General features: G+C 36.8%; 1 protein-coding gene and 1 pseudogene across 1 annotated transcript in view; both read left to right on the forward strand.

The window, feature by feature from the left end:
* Positions 1–12,755, forward strand: part of EFCAB13 (EF-hand calcium binding domain 13) — a 135,243-nt gene that overhangs the window by 36,664 nt on the left and 85,824 nt on the right. Inside the window, exons 11-13 of the mRNA XM_053570499.1 lie at positions 7,342–7,839; positions 9,989–10,123; positions 11,801–11,814. Of these exons, the coding sequence (XP_053426474.1) occupies positions 7,342–7,839; positions 9,989–10,123; positions 11,801–11,814 (647 nt within the window). The remainder of the gene's footprint in view (positions 1–7,341; positions 7,840–9,988; positions 10,124–11,800; positions 11,815–12,755) is intronic.
* LOC128570906 (histone RNA hairpin-binding protein-like) lies at positions 5,006–6,584 on the forward strand (annotated as a pseudogene).

Consider the following 12,755-nt stretch of genomic DNA (forward strand, 5'->3'; position numbering starts at 1 on the left):
TAATTCTTAAATCAAGGAGATAAAAAATTAATGTAATACTATAAATATAGCTAATCGATATTGATTATATAATTTGACTATCTTACAATTTTTCTTTTATCTTTCCCTGAATACAATGCAACATAAAATTAACTTTAAAGTAAAATTGAAAGCCTAGTGTGGCGATGTGTCCCTGTAGTCCCAGATACTTGGGAGGTGAAGGCAGGATAGCTGCTACACTCTAGCCTGTGCAACGTAGTGAGACCTTGTCTCTAAAAAAGCCAGTAACACTAAAAAAGGATAATATTTAACATATAATTTGCAGGGCATTCTAACATCCTGTTATCAAACCTTTAAAATATTTTACTATCATTCATTATTTAATTTTTCTTCATTAAGTGCACCTTTTGATTTCTTATTGGATATCATGTCGTTCCTTATAATTCTCTCATTTGTCCAACTATTATTTGGTCAAGATTATTTATGCACATAGTTTTAAGAATTATATAGCTTTCTGAGGTTTGTTTTAAAGAAAGCTGCCCCTTACTTGATCCTTTCCCTATCTTCTCACTAGGCAAACATTTTAAATGTTTTAGTTGGTTTCTTGAATATTTATCTTTATAACATGATTATGTTGCTACTTGAGTTTTAACATTTTGGGTAGATACAGTAAACTTCCTACTATGAAAAATAAGGATTTATCTCTGTTTTATTTTCTGTGTCTCTAACATACCCACTGGCTCTTCCCGTATCTATCCATCCTCATAATATATTTAATTATTAATAGTAACTTGATTAATTTTTATTCAATATTTGTATTAGTATGTCTATTTAAACACTATTAATAGCTTAGCCATATAGTAGAATCTTATGGTTACTTTATTTTTCTGTGTAACTTATTTTTCTATCTTTAAGTTAATAATTGTTTTATTTATTTATTTGTTTGTTTTTTTTAAAGTATATTTATTACTGATCCAACCTGAACACTAACAAATGTCTAAAATTCCCTTTTATGAGTTTTTGCTTTACCTAATATTTACAAGTTTTGACTTCTTACGGAAATTTTCTTTATAGAACCCTGATATTCTCCACTATGGATTTTGTTGACCTCTACATCTTGTGTATACTTCACATCCGGGGATCTCCTTTTATCAACATTCTGGAGACTTTTTTCACATCTCTTCTACTGTACCAGATTCTGTTCTCATGTTTGATTGATAGTTTGGGTATAGAATTCTAGATTGGAAATAATTTTCCCTCAGAATTTTGGATTTTCTAGTCTGTTTGACTGCCTTCCTTCCTTCTTCATCTTCTTCTTCTTCTTTTTTTTTTTTTTTTTGAGACAGTTTCACTATGTCACCCTGGGTAGAGTGCTCTAGCATCACAGCTCACAGCAACCTCAAACTCTTGGGCTTAAGCGATTTGCTTGACTCAGCCTCCCAAGTAGCTGGGACTACAGGCACCCACCACAACACCCAGCTATTTTTTTGTTGTTGTTGTTGTTGTTGTTGCAGTTGTCATCGTTGTTTAGCTGGCGTGGACTGGGCTTGAACCCAGCAGCCTCGGTGTATATGGCTGGTGCCGTAACCACTTTGCTGTGGTTACTGAGCCCCAGCTATTTTTTTGTTGCTATTGTCGTGGCAGTTGTCATTGTTGTTTAGCAGGCCCTGGCTGGGTTTGAATCTGCCAGCCTCGGTGTATGTGGCCAGCGCCCAACCCACTGAGCTATGGGTGCTGCCCGATTTCTAGTTTTCATTGTTGTTGCTGAAATTAAAATTCTTCTCATTCTTGACCTTAGGAAGTATCTGATTTTTCTCTTTGCAAGTGTATGTAGTATTTTCTTTCCATCCGTTGTTCAGAAATCTCATGATGATGTACCTTGAAATATGTTTCTTTGCAGTCATATGCTGGGTTTAGCGCCCTTTGATTCTGGGAAATTAAAAAAATAGTGTTGATTATTTCATTTCTTCTGTTTTTCTATTCTCTCTGGAACTCTCATTATTTAGATATTTGAAATCCTGGACTGGATCTCTATTTTGTTTTAAATCTTTTTTTTGTTCTTTTTTGTATTTTTGGATAAATTATTAAATTATAATTAATTTAATATTAAATTATATTATTATTTATATTTTACCTTTTGAAAGCCAGAACATAACAAATTTCATTTTTTGGAAAGTCATCTTATTAGAAATGCATGAAGTGCACTTAATACAAGGAAATAAGTTTCTTGGTACCACCAGTGAGATGGACATAATGCTCTCATCAATTCCCTTAAGTGAGGGTTTTGTCAAATTTCCCTCCTAATCTCTACTGAGATGATTTCAAACCAGGGAGATTTGAGTAAACTTTTTGCAGAAATTACAGTGAAGAAGCTGACATTTAACATTTGGGTCCTCCCAAGTACACACCAGAGAAAACTATTTTGTCCCAATGGGCCCCAGTTTCACTGGTGACTAAGCATTGGCAGCTCTTTACCGGCAGGCAGGGAGAGACCACAGTAGCAGTTACAGGCCCAAGCCCACTGTCATCTGAACCTCAGCCACTGACCAGAAAAAATTTCCATATTCAGACTAGATATGTGACATAAAAGAACAAACCTAAATCTGTATGCCTTTTGGTTAATCAGAGGTTCTGCTTCTACAGATTAGGCTTATAGTTCTTAGTCTTATATTTATAAATATGTGTAAAATATGTTGAACTTCTAGCTTCTAAAGCTGTTACTGAAATTTCTAGTAGACAGTTTTCACTTACAACTGCTCATCATGACATGTGCCTTATGAATAGTGTGTCTCTTGGGAGAGACAACAGAGTGCAATACTGGGTTTCCTACAGCTGTGCTCTGTGTTCAGAAAGCAGATTTTCAAATAGCTTACATGTTGAAACCAGTGTCCTAAGGAAACCATCTGTGATACAAAAACAATGATCAGTTTAATCTAAGTTACCAATAAGTTACCAGTTCAAGAAGTCCAAATCAATTGTCTCAGTCAGCACCTGTCTCAGGTGGGCGAGTTCAAAAGGTCTCTGGCAACTAGATAGCAGGGGTCTGCTGGCAGCTCAAGTATGACTTGCTTTGGTGCTCTGTGAGGTCAGAAGGAGCCACCCAGCAAATAAATTAGTCTGGAAAGGTTGATGCCTCCTTCCCCATTTTGCACCTCTGTCACACCCAGTCACTGGCTATCACAGGGCTGTGACCCAGTTCCCTTCAATGAGCAGATGCTCCAGGGCTTTGCACCTGCCTGAGTTACAGGGAGATCTATGTCTCCTCAGCCAGGCTGATGCTCTCTGCCACTGTTCGGCAAGGAGAGGTGAGACCTGACAACCTCGGGTGCTTAATGGAGGCTGGGTTGGTTCACTCAGTTCCAGCCCCACCCCTGATCGATGTTGCTGACAGAACAGAACAACTTTGCAGAATTTGTTTCTGTTCTGGCTACATTCCCCTGCTGATCAGACCCTGTTTAAGTTCACAGAAAGTGCAACTCTGCTTAATACTGTCCCATAAAACTTTTAAGCTTTCCTCCTTTTAAAAATTCTTTCTTCTCCTCTGACTGTGTATTTCCAAAACTGTCTTGGAATTCACAGATTCTTCCTTCTGTTTGATTAATTATGCTGTGATGCTTTCTATTGCATTTTTCATTTATTTAATTATATTTTTCAGTTCCAGATTTCCCTTTGATTTTTTTTAAAAGTATTTTCAATGTCTTTATAAATTCTAGTTTGGATCAATTATTGTTTTCCTGATTTTATTGAATTTTTTTCTATGTATATTCTTGAAATTCAATGAAATTTCTCAAAATAATTAATTTGAATTCTGTATCAGGTAGTGAGTATATCTTTATTCTTTGGGGTCAGCTAGTGGTGAAAGCTTATTGTGTCTCTTTGGTTTTTCGTGTTTTTTGTTGCTTTATGTTGATGTTTGTGCATTTGAAAAAATACTTATTCTAGTCTTGCAGACTAGTTTTTTTTCTGGGAAATCCCTTTACCAGTCACTTCATCCAGTGATTCTGGACCATTTGGACCACTTGGCATGGTCCAAAAGCTGAAAGCGGAGGGACAGGTGCAATGGCTGAGCCCTGTAATCCTAGCACTCTGGGAGGCTGAGGTGGGTGGATTGCCTGAGCTCACAGGTTTGAGATTAGCCTGAACCAGAGCAAGATCTCATCTCTAAAAATAGCCAGGTGTTGTAGTGACACCTGTAGTCCCAGCTACTTGAGAGGCTGAGGCAAGAGAATCACTTGAGCCCAAGAGTTAGAGGTTGCTGTGAGCTCTGATGTCATGGCACTTTATCAAGGGTGACAAAGTGAGACTCTGTCTCCAAAACAAGAAAATAAAAAACAACAACAAATACCAAAAGCTGAAGAAAGTGTCAAAGGTTTTATTTTTACTTATTCACTAGCCCATTTTTCTGCTAAGCAGCATGTAGAGATCCATGCCATCTTTAAAAATCCCAGATTTTAAAATAAAATTATTTTCCTTCAATTGTCCATTGTCATACAGGATAAGGTAACTTTTTATTTTCTCTAAATAAGATGTCTCCATAGTTGAGATTGTCCTGCTATTCTGTTGAAGTCTCTTATTTTTCTTTGAGAACTATGGAAGTTGATAATATCATAGAGTTGTTTTGAGAATCAAGTGTTATAACTTTGGCATACTTTGAAATGTGCTATTTAAATGTAAGATAAGGAGCTAGTCAGTGCCGGCGTGGGGAGGTAGTTTTTTTTTTTTTTTTTTTTTTGTAGAGACAGAGTCTCACTTTATGGCCCTCGGTAGAGTGCCGTGGCCTCACACAGCTCACAGTAACCTCCAACTGATGGGCTTAAGCGATTCTCTTGCCTCAGCCTCCCAAGTAGCTTGACTACAGGTGCCCGCCACAACGCCCGGCTATTTTCTGTTTTTTTTTGCATTTTGGCCGGGACCGGGTTTGAACCCGCCACCCTCGGTATATGGGGCTGGCGCCTTACCGACTGAGCCACAGGCGCCACCCTAAATGCAATTTTTTTTTTTGTGGTTTTTGGCTGGGGCTGAGTTTGAACCCGCCACCTCCAGCATATGGGACCGGCGCCTTACTCCTTGAGCCACAGGTGCCGCCCGGGGAGGTCGTTTTTCAGGTTGTTGCTCCTGCCGCAGCCATAGCCTGCCAGATGCGAAGCCGGATCAATTACGGGAGCAGCTGGGATGGGGACGCGAGCCCGCTGTGCCCCGCAAGATGGAGCCTCGGACGGAAGCGCAGAGGCCACCGGAGGCGCAGGAAGCCCGAGGACGCCCAGCAGGACTAGTGCCGGGCCGCCAACCACAGGCCCAAGAGCTTTACCACTCCTGAAAGCCCCAAGCCCTGTTCTAGATGTTCAGACTGGGCAAGTGCAGTTGAGGAAGATAAGATGAGGACCAGAGTTAACAAGGAAATGGCAAGATATAAAAGAAAACTTCTCATAAATGAATTTGGAAGAGAGAGAAAATCATCATCAGGAAGTTCTAATTCAAAGGAGTCCATGTCTACAGTCCCAGCTGATTTTGAGACAGATGAAAGTGTCCTGATGAGGATACAGAAACATCAACTATGGAAAGAACACAGTTGCTTATGATTGCTATATTAAAGAAGTCCCAAGACACCTTTGCCAACCTGGCGTCTATCCCAAGATACCCAATAAGTTTAAGAAGTATAGTCATCGGTCGTGGGACCAGCAGATAAGACTCTGGAAGGTGGCACTGCATTTTTGGGATCCTCCAGCTGAAGAAGGATGTGATTTGCAGGAAATACACCCTGTAGACCTGGAATCCCCAGAAAGTACCTCTGAGCCTCTGGCACACCCGCCAAGGTCAGACACATGGACTGCCAAGTGGAGGACGAGTTTGACTTGGAAGCTTGTTTAACTGAACTGTTGAGAGACTTCTCGGCCATGAGCTAGCTGTGCCACCTGGGCCAACAGAGAAACAGGTGCCCCTGCGCCTGGTTGGGAGGCCCGTGAGGCCAAGCATGTATCACACCCTTCTACCTGGGTGGTTTCTGTATTAGTAGCTCATGATCTCATGATGGATTGTTATTCCTGCCTTATTGTCATAAGAAACATTAGTTTTATGTACCAGTGAGTGTATTTTGCATGTTTTAAATTGTTAATGAAGCTAAATCCAAGAAAAATTGGACTTGAAGCAGTTTTGCAACAAACTTAATTGCTTAATCTCCACTGTCAAGGTTAAACTTACATGTATCCTTTAACAGGTTTTCCACAGTGTTTTAAACATTAAATTGCCACTTGTCAGGATTGTTTTGCATTTAACCATGAATTCATGGGACCAGTCTAGGGGCAGCATTCTCTGTGCCAGACACCTATGTGTCTTCGTGGGACTGAGTTTTTGACCTTTTACAAACATATTCAAGTGGGTTTTTTCTTCTTCTAGAGCTCTGAACAGTTATACTTATTACATTAATGGGTTTTATGTCATTACACGGTCTTAATTTGGTGCTTGTGAATTGCACCGGGTAGGCTCTTTATCTAGAATACTCCAATATAAGGCAACAGAGGAATTTAGAACTTTTTTTGCAGTCACTTAATTTACTATGTAAAATTGCTGTAAATGATATTGTGTACAGTTTTCTGTTCAAATATTCAATTGTAAACTTCTTGTTAAGACTGTTAAGTTTCAATTGCTTTTATATGCAATGATATTGCAAAAATAAAAAAAGAAATGTTCTGTAAAAAAAAAAAATAAATGTAAGATAATATTCTGAACCATCAGATGAACTTTGTAAGTGAAACAACTGTTTGGGACATTGCATTAATATATTTCTAAAAATGTAATTTTAAGTTACGTTTTCCCCCAAGTGCTGAGAATGTTTAGAATTTTCCCTTTTGCACCTTCCTTACAGTTCTATACTTTTATAACTAAGGAATTTATATCTGTATTAGCTTATTAGTCTGTTATCTTTCTAAATTGAGAAGTAAGGAATGAACCTTATGTGCTTCATTAGGCTATTATTTTACTTTTGGTATAACTTTAAATAGCTTTAAATATATTAAGCCAGCAGATTATATTTGACCTACCAAATACTTCAATCGTTTGGTCATCTACTCTGTTAATTTTTATTTATTTATTTTTTAATTGTTGGGGATTCATTGAAGGTATAAAGAACTAGATTACATTGATTGCATTTGTTAGGTAAAGTTCCTTTTATAACTGTGTCCTGCCACCAAAAGGTATGTCACACTGTGACTTCCACCCCATTTCTCCTTCCCTCTCTCTGCTTTTCATGTTTGTTTTATGTTTAAGCACTGGTAATTTCTTCAGTAGCTTTTATGTAGATTTGGTTGTTATTCTTGAGTCATTGTACCAGTTAATGAAATAACTAAATGTATTTCTTTTACATAGCAATTATGGAAGGGTCAGCCTTGGATGAAACTACTTCAGGCAGAAAGTTATCAAATACAGCAGAATGCTATGTACAAAGTAAAAAGAAAAACAGTTTTTCCCCCCGACCCTCTGAACTTTCAATATCCAGAAAATTAAATAAAAAATGCCACCAATATTATAGCAAAATTATGGAGAAGAATGATGACCTGGAATTTAAAAGACCAAAAAGTACTTGGCAAGAAAGAGAATTCCTGGATGGGGCCAAAAGCATTGATGTAGGATTCCAAGAACCATATTCAAAGAATGGCATAAACATTAAAAAACATTCAGATAAAGGTGAAATTCAGGACTCAAAGTCTAAACTACAAAACTTGAAGAGTATAACAAGTGTCAATAAGTCTCTGGATAAAAGTGATATTTCTGGTATCTCAGAACTTCAGAAACCAGCTGTGAGAAGGCATTCCAGCCTCCTAAAACAGGTTTCACCTAAGGAAAAAACTGCAATTAATACTCTGGGTCAGTATCATATATGTAAGTCAGAATCCAGGTTCTTGAGTTCTTAACTCATCATGGAAATGGCAGAATGAATTATTTATTTATTTATTTATTTATTTATTTATTTATTTTTGTAATAGAAAACCTGCTATAATTTCCAAATTCAAGGGTGACACCCCTGAGAAAGTGATTTTGAGCTGAGATTAAAGTATAAGCTGATTTTTAAAAAATGAATGAATCTTTTATTTAATGGTTATAAGCATTTCAGTTGCCAATATTCTGGGTAATCACCACATCTGATAACATAGGCCAATAGATAAGTACTGTGGTTTTGATGGTAATTCCTTTCTATATGCTCCATTTTGGAGGAGTATAACTTTTTCTGAGAAGCTTAATTATGGAGTGATTAATTAATTAATTATGGAGAAGCTTAATTAATTCAGTGATTAATTGGAGTCATTCAGGTTCCCAAGAAAGTAGAGGGTCTGCTTTCTTTTGGAATTGTTCATTTTATAATTCATTTAAACAAGTAGGTAGGATGTCTATGTTCATAGACATCCTAGAGTTTCATAATTTAAATAGATAATACCCAAGAGTACTTCAGGTATTATCTCTTATGGATAGAGAATATAAAAAAAACCCCACTATATACATCTAGGTCTCTAAGGATTTATGATCTTTCTTAAGATGAGCAATGGCTTTTTCTTTTTTTTTTTTTTGCAGTTTTTGGTGGGGGCCAGGCTTGAACCTACCACCTCTGGTATGTGGGGCTGACACCCTACTCCTTAAGCCATAGGTGCTGCCCAAGCAATGGCTTCTTAACCAATATATGATTTCCCCCTTCTGTGCTACATATGGAACTTAATTAAATACTCCATCCTGTAGTCCTTTGCTGAAGTTACTTAAATCGTATCTATTCTCTTCAGAGAAACTTACCTTTGTATTAGATTTAGTATTGAATGTAATAGTTAAAATGAGGGCTTAGTGAAAAATTAGTGATTCAATTAACTCAATTTAAAAAGAAATATGACCATTAAGGAGGCACAATGATGTTCATTTTTTTCTGTATGAGGTTTCTTTTTTTTTTTTTCCCATTTCTTTTTTTTTTATTTTTTGCAGTTTTTGGCTTGGGCCAGGTTTGAACCCACCACCTCTGGCATATGGGGCTGGCACCCTACTCCTTGAGCCACAGGCACCACCTCTGTATGAGGTTTTATTATTATCCCCACTTTATAGGTAATAAGACTGAAAGTCAGGGGGTGTTTGTTTCTATTTTTGTTTTTCGTTACTTTGTTTCCAATGTCACAAAACTGAAGAGACCCCAGGCACGACCTGAGCCCACACTCTGGTTCCCTGATGTCCAAAGCAGCCACATCCAGTGGAAACAAGTCAATTTACTGGCAGCCTTATTTGACTCAGCACTGCTGTTTATGCCTATAGTATCCATAAAAATGTCATCTTAGTCATGACACCGATACTTACAAATAAAATTTAGCCCTCATTTAAAAACACATTAGCTGAGGCCATTTGGCATCCTATTACAGTGTTAATTTTTATGGAGAAGAATATACTGGCAAGGAGTAACTTTTTTGGACAGAATATGCTTTTTAGAGGGAGGCCTGGTGTTACCCAACTCTGATCATAAGACATTCCACCCTGTGGTTTCAGCTTTACATATGGGGCCCAGGATGTAATTTTCATATGGCAGTTTGTTTTGCCACCATGCTACATCACAGGCTTGGCAATTAAGTTTTATTAACAGGGAAACATAAGCCATAAATCATTAGTCAAAAACAGGTTGTTAATTAGTTTGGTTAAAGCATCTGCTGCTGGTGGGGTGTGGACCACAAATTGATGTATGTCTGGCCTCACATCTTGCTCACATGGCCCGTTAAAAGCAATGCTGCTAACAATTTTCACTAATACATATTTATTGAGCTAGTTTTCTTTGTGACACTGTAAGTACGTTATCCTCATAGCAACCCTAAAAGGAATTGAATTCCAAAATGGTGAAATGGCTAGCTGCAGTTCACACAATTGCAGAAAATTGCAGAAATTGGATGTGATTTATATTTTTGCTAATTTAGTGTTAGAACTAAAATTCATCTCATAACTGGTGTTTTGTTTTGTCTTATATTTAATGATTATTAACATACTACTTTATTTTTAGTGTTATCTGATGTTATTAAAGCCATTGATAAAATTAAAGATGAAAATGTTGATCCTGAGGATCTAAATACTTGTCTTCAAAATTTTGGAATTTACCTTTCTAAGGAAGAATTTGAGAAGATTGCAGAAGTTGATGGTAAGTGATACATTTTTAGGCAAACTAGGCTGACACATTTGGAAGAAGGGTTAATTTGCTAATTTTTTTCCATCACAATAATGATTTTATTGTTTTTATTAGAAAAAAGTTGATTGAATTTAAACCAACACTGAAAAGCACAAAAATACTCAAGAACAACAAAATGCTCAAAAGCCTATTAACTAGAAATAACCAGTACTAATAGTCTTTTCAGATATAGGCAAAAATGGAAACAACAAAAAAGCAGAGATTTTATAATCTTACTATCTGAGAAGGTAGACATCAGGACAAAAGGTAAATGCGGCAAAGAGTTATTTTTTATGTCAAAGCCCACACTTCACAATAAAGTTATACCGATTTTATTACCTAGCAGCAATTTTCCTAAAGGGAAAAGATGGAAGTGAGATAGGCAACTGAATAGAATTATGGGTGAAATAAGAATGTTCTTGAGTTGGTAATTGTTGACATTAGGGATACTGTATGATTATTCATTACAATATTCTTTCTATTTTGTATATATTTTCATAGTAAAAAATAAAAAAAGGAATAAATCCAAGTTGTATAAAACCTATGTGGAGAAAATGATAAGATTTTGTTAACACATTAAGAAAACCTAGATAAATGGGACCGTATTCCTGTCGGTGGATTCAGAGACCCAAGATTGTCAATGCTATAATTAATTAATGTATCTAAAGCAATTCTAATTATTATTATTATTATTTTTTGAGGCAGAGTCTCACAGCATCACAGCTGTGGCATCACAGCTCACAGCAACCTCAAACTCTTGGGCTTAAGGGATTTTCTTGCCTCAGTCTCCCAAGTAGCTGGGACTACAGGTGCCTGCTATAATGCCCAGCTATTTTTTGTTGCAGTTGTCATTGTTGTTTAGCTGGCCGGGCTGGTTCAAACCCGCCAACTTTGGTGTATGTGGCTGGCGCCGTAACCACTGTGCTGTGGGCACTGAGCCAAGCAATTCTAATTGAACTTGGATAGTTTTTATAATTTAATTCTAGTATTTGTCTGAATAAGTAGAGGCTAAGAATAGCTAAAACACTCTTGAAGAAGAACATGTGGGTAGACGTGTGTGTGTATGGTGTGGGGAATTTGCTCTACTAGATACTAACACTCTCTGTAAGGCTACACTAATTAAAACAATGTGAGAATGGCACAGAGATAAAGAAATTGACCAATAGGACATGGTGAGGAACTTCCAAACATATTTACACACATACATGAAAACTTATATGAGAAGTTGTAAATCATTGAGGATAGAGGGACCATTTAATAAATGCTACTGAAGTTAATTATTCAAATGGCAAAAATAGAGTTAGGTCCCCATCTCACACTATAATCAGTAATAATTTCCAGATGTGAAAACTAAAAGTTTTAGAAAATAGACAAAGAATGTATAAATAAATTGTGGTGTGCAGCATATAATGGAAAACTGTACACCAGTGAAAATGAACTATACCAGTACCAGTGATTCTTAGAAATCTAATATTAAATGAAAAAAGCAAGTCTTAGATTGCTGTTGCATGATACCAAATTTAGAAAGCTCAAAAACATAATTTGCTTATTCTCTATAAATTTATATATATTAAAAGCAAGAGATTGGTAAATTTAAAACATCAGTAATGTCTGTAGGGTAAGCAGGAAAACAGGATGGGAAAAGCACAGAATCAGATGAAATAGTATAGTAATGTTCTTCAGTTAAGTTGTGGACTCACAGTTGTTAGATTTGTTATGTTTCATAACATATCTTGCAAATATTTTTTTATGTATCAAATTTACATTATCAAAGATAAGAGAATCACTTATTGCTTTAGAAAGTTACAAGTCCCTCAACTCCAAGCCAAGAATTTTGTATGGTACAAAACTAAGTTTTATCAATAATGGAGAAATAAAGACTTTCAGACAGGCAAACTCTAAGAGAATTTGCCACCACTAGACTTTTCCTATAGGAAATGCTTAAAAGTACACCATACATGGAACAGAACAGTGGATACCCATCAGTGTAAAAATACCCAAAAGTTAAAGCTGACAGCTCTTATAAAATAGTAGCACAAGAGAGAAAACACAACAAAGGGCTCGGCCCCTGCTAGCTCAGTGGTTAGGGCGCCAGCCACATACACTGGGGCTGGTGAGTTTGAACCCAGCCCAGGCCTGCTAAACATTAATGACAACTACAACAAAAAAAATAGTTGGGTGTTGTGGTGGGCACCTGTAGTCCCAGCTACTTGGGAGGCTGAGGCAAGAGAATTACTTCAGCCCAAGAGTTTGAAGTTGCTGTGAGCTGTGATGCCACGGTACTCTACCAAGGGTGACATAGTGAGACTCGGTCTCAAAAAAACCCAAAAAACAAAAACACACACAACAAAGTATGTGTATCATTTAACATAATGAACAGAAAAGATTCCTACATATCAATACTAACACTGAATGTGAATGGTTTTAATGCTCTTGTTAAAGACATAGACTGAACTGCATGCCTTCTCTAAGAAACACATCCAACTCACAAGGACTCACACAGACTCAAGGTAAAGGGATGGAAGAAAATTTCATGCAAATGTAAACCAAAAGCAAGCAGGGGTAACCATTCTTGTATCAGATAAAATTAACTTTAAATTAACAA

Source organism: Nycticebus coucang, chromosome 18 (genome assembly GCF_027406575.1).
Source record: "Nycticebus coucang isolate mNycCou1 chromosome 18, mNycCou1.pri, whole genome shotgun sequence".
NCBI classification, from domain to species: Eukaryota; Metazoa; Chordata; class Mammalia; order Primates; family Lorisidae; genus Nycticebus; species Nycticebus coucang.